The 14,620-nt window shown below is 42.0% G+C and overlaps 1 protein-coding gene across 1 annotated transcript; it reads right to left on the bottom strand.

The window, feature by feature from the left end:
• Positions 1–19: 19 nt before the first annotated feature.
• Positions 20–14,009, bottom strand: LOC123962458 (tetraspanin-18-like). Its single transcript, XM_046038593.1, has 8 exons — positions 13,915–14,009; positions 5,438–5,533; positions 4,064–4,258; positions 3,700–3,774; positions 2,891–2,989; positions 2,468–2,644; positions 1,677–1,760; positions 20–667 (listed from the first exon to the last, which is right to left on the bottom strand). Exons 1-8 carry the CDS (start codon positions 13,915–13,917, stop codon positions 620–622), a joined length of 777 nt encoding a protein of 258 aa, XP_045894549.1. The 5' UTR covers positions 13,918–14,009; the 3' UTR covers positions 20–619.
• Between the last annotated feature and the right edge of the window lie 611 nt (positions 14,010–14,620).

The raw sequence follows: 14,620 nt of genomic DNA, 5'->3' as shown, positions 1-14,620 counted from the left end.
CACAAACTAGTTCATACACATTCAAAAAGAGCATCCAGTATGTACACGCACGCACGCACGCACGCACGCACACACACGCACACACACACACAAAGCTTATATAACAGCATTAAAGAAGAATGGCTGTAAAAAGGCATATAGGGGAGGGAGTGTGTTACAGTATACAATATGAAAGGGAACAGGGTTAACAGCAAAGTGTACATCAAAACATTTTTAACAGTTAAGCCAACTTTACTTAATATAAATATTCTTCATCCAAAAGTCAGTGCAGTGCCTTCTGCTCAGGCTTCACCTGGTCCTCATGCCTGGTCCACTTTACTCCCAGTCTGTGCTAGACCTGGTCCAAAAAAATGACTGTTTCCACTTTACACACAAATCGTTTTACATCAGTTTTGTCTCTGATCTCCCACTTTATCAGTGGTTTATGTGTATGTGTTAATGCATATGTATGTGTTTTTTTGCCACCCAGTACCTCAAAAGTCCAGCTGTGAAGTACAGGAGTTTGTTTTCTCTACCAATTAGCCAATAGAAAAAGAGATCAACAAATTTACAAGTGTCCTTTTTGTTCTTTTCTCCTTAATTCCCTTTTTTGAAAAAGAAGTTCACAGATAGAGCCGCTCTACTGGATTCCCCTGAAGAGACACATTGCAAAGACCATGGCAAAGAGCTGAGAAAAGGAGGAAAATGCAATGATTAGCACACAGGGAAACAATGACAACATGTGAAACTAGAACAGCAGTCCCACTCTGGATAACAGAGTTTTAAAATTGGTTACATGTATTTCTCAATACTGAGTTCAATGTTTCAAAACTCTCAACACAACAACAGCCACCACTGTAGACTAAACTGAATAACCTTTCATTGCTTATGACACAAAATGCATTCAATGGCCACATTCTTCCCTATTTCGTGAATTGTTTTCTCAATTAAACCCTACCACAACACTACCAAAACTGTGTAGTTACACTTAATTTGCACATGTTTACATGCTATTTTACAAACCAATTACTTTAATTTGACAGCAAATTGTGACATTCCGCTACATCTACAGTAACAAAAAAAACACATACGCACAAAAAAAAAAAACATAAACCACTAATCGGACCAGACAATACTGAATGCCTCAATTTATTCCTGGCTAACTTGCGCCAGGTGAGGAAAAGGGCAAGAGAGTTTTGTATTGCATGACTGGATTTATAGCTAGTAACTATATACCAAGTTACTAAAAATTAACTTGAAAGACAAAAGTGATACATACTGAAATGCTATCGGTTGTAACTGGTCTTATGACGGACAACATTTTCTGGTTGGGAGACAAATGTTGTCAGTCTTAAGATACAAGAGTTGATCCTGAGATGTGAATGAAGTGCTTCGGCTCCATTTGTGCATTATGGATGTGCAATTAAGTGTATGTTGGTAAAGAAAACAGTGTGAACAAAAGCATGCATGTAGCCAATTGTAAAAAAAAAATGTAAAAAAGCAGTCCAGTCAAATCTATGTTCATGTAATACCAAGGATCAACACTAGATGGAGATCTTGGTGTACAAGGAGCTTTCATATAACACCACACATATTCAGGCAGATATTCCTCAGCTTAAATGAATGTTAACACAACAGAAGTGGCAAAGAAAATGCTGCATATGTGATGATTTAACTCAAATGAAAACCCTTCATACCTCAATGGTCAGAACCACGATGGCCAGCGCTCCAGCCACATAGATGTACAGTTCAAAGTAGTCAACTACTGCAGAGTAACAGCCCTGTGGACACACAAAAGACGTTACGCTCAGCATAGAATCAATAGGCTATAAAGTTGAAGAATTGCAGAGACAATTAAAGTAACATCACAGTTAATCGAGTGAGGCTTTGAACAAAGGCCTGGTTGAATGTGTGGGAAGCAAGGCCTCCAGCAGTACTGTCTTTTAATGAGGGCTCTTTGTGTGAATGAACAGAGAGACACACGCATTGTGGACACCTTGCATTGTTCTAGTGGCTTGAAAGACAACAGGTGGAGAGCACAGAAAACTTCTTCCTATCAGCTTTCACTGTAATTACATTTCACTCCAAGGCTTTCTTTACACACATGGAAGCCGGAATGTGGGTACGTGTATGTGTAACTGTGAAGCACACCTAATTGTCACATATTCATATACTTATTATCCTCTACTTTTGCACACATGTATGCTCCACAAAAATTCCACTTTACCATTGTATGCACACTTACACAAAACACTCACACGTGCTCAGATGCATACATACACTGGTTTCTCCACACTATAACACATAGTAAGATGGCCTCCTATGACACCCAAAACAAGGAAAAGCACTAATCAGTCATGGAGGAGCCAGCAAGCCCCTGGATGTCACCCCTCAGCTGTCTGCTCTAATTAAGCCTGAAGGTGGTTTGGAAGGAGGGAGAAAGAGAGAGAGGGTGAGAGAAGATGTCATGACAGATGTCAGAAGTTACCTTGTTATTGCGGAACATCATACTGCCTGATAAGCACTGCTCCTGGGTGATATAGGCCAACTCCCTGGTCTGACTGGCATGCTGGCAGCAGGCTTCTGGCACCATATGATTTTGGTTGATTAGCCTGAACAGGCTGTCCTTAAAATCCTCTGGGCTGTTCACCCCACAGCATTCAAACTGATGGGAGGAGAGGAGAGAATAGGAGAAGAATTGCTGAGTGCCTCTTTGTGCACTGGTGTGTGGTCCACAGTGTGCGTGCACCAATCCAGCATGAATATTGACCTAAATGTCTAGGATTTTATCTATAAAATATTGCCCCTTGACGCCAGGCTGCAAACCTTCCTGTTTCCACTGTTAGTGGAAGCAATGAGTTGGTAAAAGCTACAGTGTGTAAGCACTTTGCCATATGTGCAGTAGCCTTACTGTAGTCATGATGGCATTCCATGTGGAGGTGAAGACGTCAGTGTTGTTGTAGCCCTGATAATGTCTCTTCAGCTCCTTGGTGAAGTACTCTCTGGTCAGCTAAAAAAAATAGCCGGCAAGAGCACAGGTTAGTGTCACCACAGGCATGATATGTTTTTTTTCACTTAGGTATCATTTTAATGGGGGATTGCAGCCATTTTACACATCAAAGTCTATTGTCTGGAGGAAAAAAAAAAAAAAAAAAAGGTATTACGTCTGGGGGGGTGGAGTTAGAAAACAGTGAGCCTACTAGAACTCGGTAACCAGCTCCTCATGTCTACTTGAAGCTAGTGACTTTAGGCTACGAGGCTACATTAGCTGCTACTAGCATAGCACACCCAAATCACCCAAGTCGACCCAAGTCGAGTTGCCCTGGGGGTAATGTAGCCGCCAGGTTTTGACAAAGATGAATGCGTGGAATATAAAAGACGATATCTCTGGTTATGTTCCTTTGATTTTGGTCTTTTTTTACTGTTCATAGTGAGTCCAAAAATGTTAGGAGTGCAATGATAAATCTGTGGAGTACTCTTTAGTGTTGTTTATGCACAAACAATCATACAAGAAGGCTAAATAAATAAGGAACAGTTTAATATTAAATCAGAAACTGGTGACAGAACAAGTAAAGAAAAGTATGAATACGAGAAGGCATGAGATCCCAGCTTTTGGATATTTGATACTAGTGCTATATGAAAACATTTTGGTATTGAAAAAAACCCCAGCCTTACTGGACAATGGTGACAAAAGGTGAAGTAAATACTGTTGCAACTTACATGCTCCCGAAATATGAAGGCCAGGATGGCAGCAGCCAGCTCGGCTAAGAAGATGAGTAGGATGAGCATGAAGAACTGCAATAAGACCGAATAAAAAAAAAAAAGTGAGACAGAGTAGGACAAGCTGGATAAGTGTCAGAAAATGTGCATGTCACTTAAAATCACATTCTGTCTATGCCCGCTTCGCTCAGCTTTAACTATACATGAGACTCGAGGCACAAAGGCAAATAGAAGGGCATTTTGCTCTTTTAGCTTTCAGTTTTAAGCATGGCAGTCCAAAAACTGACAGACAGAATAATCAACACGCATGCACACAAACAAGATCAGTAACAGAACTATATTTTGAATTTGTCTGTCGACTCACAAAGAGGAGCAGACACTTGTTTTCGCGGATGGCTCCACAGCAGCCCAGGAAGCCCAGAAGGAAGAGCATGCCTCCCATGCCCAGGATAATGTAGACACCAGTGAATAGCAGGGGGTTGGCTGCTACAATTTCCCTGAACCCTGTGGGATCCACCAGCACCCACACTCCCACTCCCAGGAGGAAAGAGCCCCCCAGCTGATGGAGGAACAAGAAAGCAGACACTAGTTAGACAAAACAGGAATTGGCTGCATTTTAAAAATTAATGGAAACTCAGAGGATAGCGCTGTATCCCCACTGGCACACAAAAACATTCAACAAGATGTCATTTAATGGAAAATAAATTTGTGCTTTTTTCCAGGAAAACATGCTGGTAATGCAAATCTTTGAAAGGCTGGGGTGAGATGAGATGGCAGATAAAAGGATGGATATCTAGAGAGCCATAATGTCTTAGTAGGGGGTGGATGGAGACATCTAGCCTGCTTCAACTATCCCTGCTAAAGAAATTCACAGCACTGCAGCCTCCATCCTCTCCCATCCTCCCTTTCACTAAAACCTTATCTGCCACTTTGGGGTGACTCATGTGATTAAGAAAAGAAGGTACTGAGGTGTGTGTGTGTGTGTGTGTGTGTGTGTGTGTGTGTGTGTGTGTGTGTGTGTGTGTGTGTGTGTGTGTGTGTGTGTGTGTGTGGAGGGGAGAGTATTATATACTTCTACCACAATCCTCTTCCTCTGACACAGGGAGAGACCTGGGCTTCAGCAAATGAAAGCCACTCCATATTGGAGGTAGAGGTTGTGGTATGAGGAAAGGAGATAGCCATATTGGAAGCACCACTGGGCTTGAAAAATGCTTATGTGTTACATGAGTGTGAAGTGCCCATAGAAAGAAAGAAAGGGATGGCAGTGAAATATAGTGGTTGTTATTGAGTTATGCTAACAGCTAAGTTCATTCTTTGCTCCGCTGAGTGCATTATTAGCCCAGCCCTGAACAACCACATCTGAGAAGAGTCTCTAAGCGGTTTGGTTGCGCTTAATAAAGCAGGAAAAGAGACAAACCTTCTTACTCTGACCCTCCCCCCTTTACAGGCTCAGACTAACAGGATTACCCTTGATGGTCTGATCAAGACTGATAAACTCAGGTGCCAGTCACAAACTCTGTATGGCACTGTGTGCCTCAGATGTGTGTCAGCACACTAAAATCTAATCAAAAGAGAATTTGATAGAATCAAGATTGCCTCCGTCTAATGAAATGCAAATGTGGCTCCATTAGTCAGTTGAGCAGGGGGAGGTCAGAAACCCATCTTAAATCATTAGATTGACACTAACTTCAGAGATAGCCAGATGAAGTATATTTGAGAAAGAGATGAAAATACTTACAAAGATGAGGAAATTGAAGACAAACATGAGGTACTTGATGCAGCTGAGACAGTCCCCCTCCATGGTTGTCCCTCGCGCTGAAGCCTCTCCCTGCCCCTGAGATGAAACAACATAAAGCGCACCACTTAATGAATCCTGCCAAATGCTCACAGTATTCCCATTCTCTTGCACTCTGGATAGGAATTCAGATGAAACTGCCAAGAAAATAATACTCTGCAAAAACCTGCTCACATTTTTAATGAGTTCTGCCACTCAAACATGCAATACACACACACATACAGGCCTGTCAGGTAATTTGGTCCAATTTGAGCTGAAAATCCTTGTATTATCCCCCCAGGTGCTCTGTACCAGCTACAGTTTGTCAGCAGTCCCTAAGTAACTACAAGTTTAGGCTACACAATGTCAACCCAACCTGACACAACTCATCTCGCTGCACACCGTGACAACTTATGTAATTTTAAAGACGCACTTTCACAGTCAGATGTCCCGATTGCCTATCAGCACTTCCTATCTCTGCGCAGATGGGGTCCCCAGGTTCAGTGTGACCCGAGGGGCTGTCTATCTCAGAGCATTTTAAGGGTATGAGTCCTGACTCTGGCTCCATGAGCATTAAACGACAAAGTATGGCCCTTAATATGGAGCTTCTTCTTAATGTAATGAGAGGCAGAGGCCCTGTGCTCCCATCAGCCAACCCTCTATCTAACATAAACACACTTTCCCTGATGAGGGCCTGTCCTGGAAGCACTCCTGGTTAATGAAGAATGCCTCTCCTGCATAGGAGACAACATGGGTTCCTCAGTATCCATGACCTTGTGTGTGTTATTATATATATATATATATGCATTTTTTTTTTTCCCCCCTACCATTCTGCAAATGAACAAGATTTTCCCCTCAGGGAGGATAGGAATTGTCTAAGGAATCTTCTCTACATATTCTGCAAAAACCTGTAGTGGAAACGATCTGTGGGGCAGCTTAATTGCAGTCTCAGTGAAAGAAGAAAACTAATTACTGGGCAGAAATGAACTGGCCGTCTTTGCTTTGTAGTTGTGATTATTAATTTGCTCTCCCATAGTGATAGCCAGGACTGAGTCTGGGTAACAAGCAGATTAAAAAGCGATTTCTCTGAGGAAGTGTAAATAGGTTTGCACATCTAGGCAGCTACACACTGCCATCTCTAATTGAAAACATTGTCTGTACTTTGCAGCATGTCCGTCAAATCAGAATCAGAATCAGAATCAGTTTTATTGCCAGGTATGTGTACACATACGTGGAATTTAACTCAGGATTGTACATTGCTCACGATGTGCTTACTTATACAATAATACCATAACACAATAATAAAATAAAATCAGACACAAACTACAGAATAGACAACACTAATATACACACTATGAACAAAACAATATAGACAAATAGTGCAGTGATCAGAGTGCAAAGGATGCAAGAGTAAACTATTCTCATTATCTACATGTTGAAGGTGGATATGATATACAGGTACACATACATGCATACATGCATACATGTACACATGTACATAGTGTAATGGAGTACACAGTGTGATGGAGTAAATGTAATCTCATAATCTTCCGGCAGTCTTTCCAATGCCTGATGTGCTTTCAGATGACTCCTCTGGGTGATCTCTCTGCTTCTTTGAGGCAGCAGGGAAGTTTGGGATATGATCGACACCAGCTTTTATTTCTGTCCGTCTTTGAAGGGGTTCTGCTGTCGCTCAAATGGGATTCAGCCTTGACCCTTTCACCCCTTAGAGTGGGAAATTCACGTTTTCAGGTGAAACAAACCATAATCTCTCCAAACCAATGTCTTAAACAAGGACTGCACAACTGCTTGCTGCAATGATTTTACACAGACGCACGGCAATAATGCTAAATCATAACCTGTATCTTTTTCTAATCTGTTTTTCTTTTATTGTGGTGTGTTTGCACTGGTTTGGTTTTCCTGCTGATTTTAATTTCAATGTGCAGCTCCATAGAACCGTTTTTTTTTGTCTTTGTTCAATGTAGTCCTGTGTAAGTTGCCTTGCCAATAACATTGAACAATACTAAAGATGATGAAGGCAGTCTTTGTCTGCTGTGGGCACGAGTTAACATAGAATGAGAACATCTCCTCCCCTCACCAGCCTGAGGGCTTATTATTTTTTCCTCTCCTTCTTTCCTCCTCAGACCCAAGGAAATTGATTTAGAGCTATGGTTAAACAGCTCCTGTAAATCATAATTATATGCTTAGGTATTGATCACCCTCCTAGTGGTACTCTGAAAGCAACCAACAGCCTCACTGCATGAGAAGGGTTTTAATTAACCCCTCCTCTTTCTAAGCCTCTCTGAAAGACCTAATGAGGGCACAGGAGGTTTTAATTGAGATTTGCATACATTACAGTCTCTGAAAAAAGCATCAGAAAAAGGCCCTTTCTCATCCCTTCTGCGCTCCACTGTTAGTCCAGGGCCCCTATGAAGAGTGCAAACTGTATTTATTGGAGCAGGGGATGAAGAAGCGGAACGAGGAGGGGTGGAAGGGGTTGGCTGGAAAAACTCTCAGGGCTCAGCTCACATCTCATTCTCCAAACAAAATGTCTGATTTCTCCTCCAGCTTCACCCTTTTGCTCTTCGCTCCCGTCTCAGGGTCAAACCAACTGTCAGATCTGGAGCCAATTTTCTTTTCTGCATTAAAATGCATTGGATGCTTAAAAATGAAGTGGACTATAAGGGCCTAGCTAGGCTCCAAATAACACGCCATGGTGCAAACCAGCACAGTATAAATCAAACTGCCACAGAGACCCGGAGAAAGTGCAGAGTAAACAAACTGGTCTTTCCAATGGCTCCCATGGGATCGCAGGTCCTCATTGATCACAGCCTAGCAGTAGAGATCAGACCACTAAGTCTCTATGAATATTCTGCAGAGTACATTATGTAGACAAGGGAAACGTGGGTCACACCCCAAGAGCTGTAGCCTTACAACAACATCCACATGTTACTATTAGATTTACGGCAGATTTTCCTCAGCTGTGCTGCTTTGCTAAGGTAGCAATGTGTCAAAATAAGGAGTTCTGTTGCATTGTGTTTGTATACACTACCAAAGAAAACACACCCATTAAAAACAAACATGATACACACAGCAGGAAGAAATACTGCATTGCTATAGTTGCATACAATGTGTTTGTTGCCTGGAAATACTGTATGAATGTCCTCAATCTGACAATCTAACTGTCTTTCCCTGAGGTATAGAGTAAATGCCAACTCCATCTACGTCTGCAGCGTCTCCCGTTACTGACATCATGAAATGCCACACGGCACTAAGATCCCATTGTTTACTCTTGGCAAAGACCGATCCACGGCCAGCTTGGACTGTGGAACCCGGCATGGTTGAGTTTGATAGTAGATAAATGAGAACTGATCCTAAATCAACTTCACAGTACCGGCAGAAGGCAGAGCTCTGTAATGAGGGCAAGCTCGTCTGACCTACATTCTTCTCAGTATGAGAAATTCTGAAACCTTGCTACGGGCCTTTTTTCATGCTGAACTCAGAAAACCAGAGGTCTGTTCGGCTAGCATCTACACAATCAACCACGATGGCCATGTCAGCTCGTTATAATTAAAAGATAAAGAAGACATGGTCCTGCATTAAGAGTGCTCCATATATAAATAGTACACCCTTGGATGGTTCCCCTTGAAGTTGACACTTTCAGCATGGTTAATGAAGTGAGTCCATATTCCCCTGCTGCACTGGCCATCGGGCTGAACAAATGGATCAGCACGACAAGGACACTGTATCTGCTCCGTGCCAAACTATTGCCACCCTCCAACCCCTGATAACCAGCCAGTTCACTTCATCTTGAGCATGAGCCTGCATAACAAATAATCATTACTACTGAAACCCTCTTGAGGTTGTAAGGGTTTAAACGTCAATGACCCTCTAAATGATCACCTGTAGTTGAACCCTGGGGACGGTGCATTTCGTCCTCTGGCTCCCTGATGCAGCTGGAGCAGGTGTGTTTTTTTATCTACTGTATGCCACTCTAAAGCTCTCTCCGGAGTGTGCTATTACTCTCTGATAATAACACTAAGGGACCACACACATGCCACATCACCCTTTATCTCAATTAAAAACCCATTTTCATATTTCTCCATGACTTCCTAAAGCAGCCGCAGCAAGTAAACACCCCAAAATCCGAATAAAGACAGGCTCCTCTGGCAGTGAGCAGGGCTCCCCTGAGGCGCACCATGTCCCTTAATGAACCTCCAATTAGGAGAGAATGAGCCCTGGGCCGGGCTGTCACACTGAGGAGCTTTGAAGTGCACTGAATGCTAAACAGCTATAGCACTGTATGCAGCTTTGGAGGGCATACAGCTTACAGACAACAAGGAACAACCACAGAGAGAAAGTGTACGAAAGTAGCTCAAAGGCAACCCAGCACAGTGTGTGTGGGTGTTGCTCACACATGAGCAGAGTGTAGAAATTCAGCCGGGTTTGGGAAGTTTGAGAAACTGCAACGCTTACAAGCAAAGGTCCTAATGTCTGTTAGATGCTCAGGACATACAAATACTCTCTGGCAAGCTTAGCCTAATGAGTTTTCACAGTACATATACAGGATTGGTGAACGGTATCAGCTTCTGCACATTATGGGCATTGCTAGTTCACGACAAAAAAAGGGCACTCTGATGAATTCACACTGCCTTGCAAACCCATTTATCATTTCAGTCCATTGTTCCTATACGTGCTGTGAATCTAAAGCAGTTCTTATCTGAGCCTGTGAGGGGAGGCCTCCTGACCCATTCAGTTTGGATATGAGATTGTGTGAATCCCCGAAGGCAGAAGTCCTCTGACCAGGCAGCTGACACACTCCTGAACAACAGGCTGATTAACTAGAGAAGACTCCCAGAATGAACAAATGCACAGTCAAACAGACTGACCATGTGTTGTCAACAGCACTGCGGGCCACATTCTTGACATCCCAAATGGGCACACATCCAGCTGGTCAATACTAACAGTTGCTCATACTCCTACAGTGACATTGATTCTCCGGCTCCTTAGATAAGGAAAATTGGTAGGGGGGTGGGGGCATTGATTGCTTCTTGGTTAACTCGAGCAGACATGTGATAGAGATGAGCAGATTTTGGCTTCTACTGAACACTAGTGTGTGTGTGTGTGTGTCTGTGGGTGTGTGATCTTCGCTCTCTCAAAGCAGAGATTCTCACTTAATTGTGTCGGCACCTCTATCTGGCTGAGTGAAGATACAAACTGGCTGCGCGGGACTGGATCAATACCAGGCCCAGGCACATGGTCAATGCTGCATTGATCCCCTGGAGTTCCAGCTCGTAGTCCACTGGTTGTCTGGCAGTGAGGGAATGTGGTAGCAGCACACAATGAACACATAAACACTTCTGCACCACCGCCTGCTTGGACTCAGCGCGGGCTTTTCCCATGGGGTGCTTTGGAGGATGACACATTGTCACAGGGGTTTTCCACAAAAAATTGTTATAACTCAATTCAAAACTAAATGCACATTAATTACTTTGACGACAATAGGGGGAATTTTTTCCCTCTACTTTTGCCATCTTGCCTTGTTCATTCTTTAGTGGGTTTTTCTGCAAGTCCCCACAATCTTAGCCAAAATCCTCTTATTAAGTCAAGTCAATTTTATTTATACAGCCCAATATGACAAATCACAATTTGCCTCAAGGGGTTTTACAATCTGTAGAACACCCTCGGTCCTTAGACCCAATATGAACGAAAATCCCCCCAAAAAAACTTTTAACAGGGAAAAAAAAATGGAAGAAACCTCAAGAAGAGCAACAGAGGAGGCATCCCTCTCCCAGGACGGTGTGTACAGAATAGATTCACAACAGAAAATCATAGCATACACTATTATGATCATAAAATGTAGATTGTAAAATGTAAGAGAAGAGGATGGATCCAGAGGGACAATCATGTCAGAGTCATGAGGAGTGGAATCGATATCAGTTCCTCGCCTGAAAAAAAGTTTAAAAAATCCTATCAATAATCTCACCAAGTCTACTTTGTCCAGTGTCTGACCCTCAGGCAAGAGACAATTAAAATGTTGGTGATGTTGTCTCTGGACTATGTTTTAAATACTGTTCAAGTCGAGGATATTGTCTTCGTCAACTCTCCATATAAAGAGTGTTTAAATCACAGATGGCCTCAGCAGAAGTAAACAATGGGAGATTTAAGGAAAGGCACCGCTTTCAGCCTCAGGGGACTAAACACAGAAGGACTCTTAGGAGTGTAAACATGAGCAGGAGCACAAAATGCACAGCGACACACATACCACACACACACACACACACACACACACACCTTTGCTCGCATATCACCAAATCAGAACAGAAAGAACACAAAATGTGCACTACAATCAAACAAATAGTTGTCTTATGGCTCAAATACACCGTTTTGTGAAATCCATTGGGGATCGTTTTTAGCACATGTTGGAACCTTTCCAGCCCTCCAATAAGGACACTGGTCTCCACGGCAACTTGGATATGGGGTACGAGTGGCCTTTGTCTGCAGAGCAGTGTTTGGCATCTCCACTTAGCACTAGTTCCTGTTAGAAAACAAAGGGGAGTAGAGACGAGCACTTTATGACGGTGACAGCTTGGCCAGCCATTTGTCTAATAAGCGATCACTCACACCCAGTTGCAAAGCCATATGTTGGTTTGAATATAGCTAGTTCCTCCGTGTAGAAGGCCAAAAGCTGTTTTACTACTTGCTGATGACTCCATGTAGCATACACACAGAACCTTCATACACTTGGATAAAGTTCAACGAAAGAAAAAGAAAAACAGCAAAAACAACTGTGTAACCTAATTTGTGTTACAGGCTGCGGTTTCACAGCGCAATGCAAAGATTAAAACAAAGCCTTGAGGACGGAGCGTGTGAATGTTTGTGTTTTTGTGGGAGCCTCACATGAAAGAGATTACCCACATATACTGGATGCCCCACTGCAAATAAAAACTTCATAGAAATAAACCAAGTGTGCAAATGCCTTTGCATTTTCACTGTAGCTTTTCTGCTACAGTGTAGCAGAACACATATGATACTTTTATCGTGCCATTTAATTTGGATGATGATGATTTTGGAGCACTCAGTTGAAAACTTCTTTTCATTTAAATATGGCAAAACAATCTCACCACAAGGTCCATTTAGTAGCTATTCTTGAACTTTCTTAGTCAGCAGACGTAGTTTGCCCAGTTGCAAATATGGATGTTAAAATTTTCATTTCATTCTGATAAGATTGTTTTGTCAGCTGCTATAAGTAAGGTAAGGTAAAACATGAACTTCAATCCCCATATTTAAGCCAACATGGACATGGGCAAACAGCTACTAGATGGACTCTGTAGTGAAATTGCTTTGTCAACTACAGTTTCCAAAGCATGGACTTTCAATCTCAATAATCTGTACTGATTATGATGACGCTCTTTCATTGTTGTTTTTTTCAAGTGATTGCTGGGATCTGGAAAGATAGTGACATTGCTACAACTTAGTATGATGGGGCAACAAACATAAGGAGTCAACAAGTTTAGCCAGAATATCTAAACCACCAGGTAAAATTGACAGTGAGCAACCAAAATCCCTCAGGACTAATGCACCATGGTAAATCATTGTACCAGGAAGTCTGTCTGTAATTGAATGTTCATACATGACTGAGTGGGTAATCATTTTTAATACATAACTTTTCCTCTCCCCTCCAAATAAATTTGTTAACATTTGTTTCAAACGGATTTGGTCATCTGACTGCTCGTCTTTCTTACCCTGTCTTTTATGTTTTATATGTTGCAATGTTCCCTGGTTTCAGAAACTCATTATGAGAGTACAAGCTTATTATTACCAATAAAAACTGTGTCCAAAAAAACAAGACCCAAATTGTAATGTAAATTTCCTTCCTAAAATGAGGCTCAAGAATCTGGTTATAATCTTACATGTCGCTTGCACATGTAACAGACACATCTATTTGTCTGCTTGGCTGCTTTTATGGTTATGTGCTATGACTGATTACAACTGATGTGTCTGGGTCTAAACTCCCCTTTAACCTTTCAATCTATACACGTCTGCTGCTCAGTCGTGCCTGGAATACTAATGTTACAAATGTCAATGCAAATCAGAGGCTAACAAAGACAGTGCTGGCCCACTGTGGTGGTAAAGGGACAAAAGCACTTCACTTCGCAGGACCCGGCTCTCGCTAGCACCATGCCTCCCATTGACGGTAACAATGGCTTTACGCCTGTGCTGTCAGCATCTTCTTCATCTGAAAAGAGTCTGTCAACAAGCTCTTTCTGCTGTTTCTCTTACTGATTTAACATGCGTCTGCTAAAGTGCAATCACTGCTGGATTTGGTGGAAATCATTGGGCAGAAATGTCTTTCACAGGGAAATATGTATTAAAGACAAAAGTTGTGGGTTTTCTTCAAGACCACGTGTGCTTCATATATAGATAAAATACTATCATACCATGTGGATTTGCTTGTGCTTCTTTTTTGTTCAGGTGAAGCTGATGACTTCTCTCGATTCTCTCTCCTCTCCTGTTTTCATGGGCTGTTGAACAGAAGGGGAAAAAGCAGAGGTCAGGACTGTGCTAATGAGATGAATAAACAGTCAGGCACCGGCAAGAAGACAAAAGAATGGCACATTTGTCTTGGTATGCTTAATTCATTTAAGCAGAATAAGACCGTGAGCTTGAAAAAAACAACACAAAATAAAATTCTAGGACACTTAAAATGACAGAATTTGCATTTATTATGTATGAAGCACTCGCTCCCAGTAGTGAGCTAATTTAAGACTGTAACAGCGTTTTATCTGTGTGAATATTTCACTTCTCAGCTGGAAGGCAAAATTAACTGAAAGAATAAAAAAAAATAGTAGCAGTCCAGGCCTGTGTTCTGGGCAGGTAAAATTTTAATATCTTTGCCTTGCGGTATTAAAATCTGCATACCTTCTCACTTGGATAATATTATTTTATTAGAGGACCTAACACACCACAGTCCCCACATACAGCTTCTGACGTGACCTTGATAAGCATCTGAAGTCATGCATTATTCACTGAAAGAGAAATACCTTGCTTTTCTTACCACACATTTCTGTCAGTGAACAATATGTCTCCAACCAAGTGTGTCTAATGAGCATAAATGCTTTAAACTTTTTTCCTGTTTCTAAACTG

The sequence above is a fragment of the Micropterus dolomieu genome, linkage group LG22 (assembly GCF_021292245.1).
Source record: "Micropterus dolomieu isolate WLL.071019.BEF.003 ecotype Adirondacks linkage group LG22, ASM2129224v1, whole genome shotgun sequence".
In the NCBI taxonomy this organism is placed as follows: domain Eukaryota; kingdom Metazoa; phylum Chordata; class Actinopteri; order Centrarchiformes; family Centrarchidae; genus Micropterus; species Micropterus dolomieu.
Note: the sequence above shows the minus strand (reverse complement) of the source record. Positions and strands in the feature narration are given on the sequence as shown.